Raw genomic sequence first — 1,019 nt, forward strand, 5'->3', positions numbered from 1 at the left:
TCCCCCCCCTCCTGCTCATTGCTGTACATGAGCCACAGGGGCTTCATCTTGGAGTCCATGAAGGTGCACTGCTCCACGCTGAGGGCCAGAAAGCAGTCAGCAGGGACTCCCCCCTCCCCACCGCGGGGCGTCTGGTGGGGCAGGGGGAGGAGGCCCCGGATGGGGCTCGGGGCTCACCAGACTTCAGCCAGCAGGGTGCTGGGGTCCAGCGGGGACTGCAGGTTGGAGAGGGCCTCCAGGTAGGTCTCTTGGCGCATGCACAGGTGCATCAGCTCCTTGGTCTGGGGCTTGGTGGTCTTCTGGGAGCTCACCTTGACAAAGTCGTTCAGGGCCTTCAGTTTGCTCAGCGCCTCCCCCTGGTGAGTAGAGAGAGAACAGGAGGGTGGCGGGGGCAGCGGGGGCGGGGCGNTGGGTGCTGCCCCTGCAATAGGCTTCCATGATGAGGCCGAAGCGCAGGGCCACGGACGGCACGTGCATCTCCGAGCTAGGGGAAGGAGGGGACGGCTGAGCCGCGTCCGGGGAGGCGAGGCGGGATCGCGAGGCCGCCAGGCAGCCCCCCCCCCCACCAGGGCCGCTGGCTCCCGTACCGGAGGTGCCAGAAAAGGAAGTGGCCGATCTTGCGGTTGGACAGGGCGCGGTCCAGCAAGAACTTGGTCAGCTCGCAGTCCAGGTAGGACTCGTACTTGAGGACCTGCACCAGCTGCAGCAGGTACTGGAAAAGCTCGTCGTCCCTGCGGAGGAGGGAGGCCGGCCTCGCCTGAGCAGACCCCAGGCGAGGCTCAGTCCTCGGGGGCAAACCCCGCCCTTCCGAGGGGCGGCCGGGGGCCCGCGGGACTCACGTCAGTTTCCGCAGAGACTTGATGGCGAAGGAGCCCACGTGGCGGTCGGGGAAGCTGAAGTCCAGCAGCTCCAGGGCGCTCAGGACGGGCAGGTCCGGCCAGGAGCACAGCAGGTAGAGCATCTGCGGATGCGGGCGGTCAAGGTGCGGCTGCGCGCGAGGTCGAGGCTCGGCCCCGGCG

General features: G+C 68.2%; 1 protein-coding gene across 1 annotated transcript in view; it reads right to left on the minus strand.

The window, feature by feature from the left end:
• PIK3CD (phosphatidylinositol-4,5-bisphosphate 3-kinase catalytic subunit delta) overlaps positions 1–1,019 on the minus strand; it is a 44,258-nt gene that overhangs the window by 4,272 nt on the left and 38,967 nt on the right. The window contains 5 exon segments of the mRNA XM_077763843.1: positions 2–78; positions 178–363; positions 410–484; positions 588–731; positions 840–961. Coding sequence (XP_077619969.1) covers positions 2–78; positions 178–363; positions 410–484; positions 588–731; positions 840–961 — 604 coding nt within the window.

The sequence above is a fragment of the Crocuta crocuta genome, unplaced genomic scaffold (assembly GCF_008692635.1).
Source record: "Crocuta crocuta isolate KB4526 unplaced genomic scaffold, BGI_CrCroc_1.0 scaffold13, whole genome shotgun sequence".
NCBI classification, from domain to species: Eukaryota; Metazoa; Chordata; class Mammalia; order Carnivora; family Hyaenidae; genus Crocuta; species Crocuta crocuta.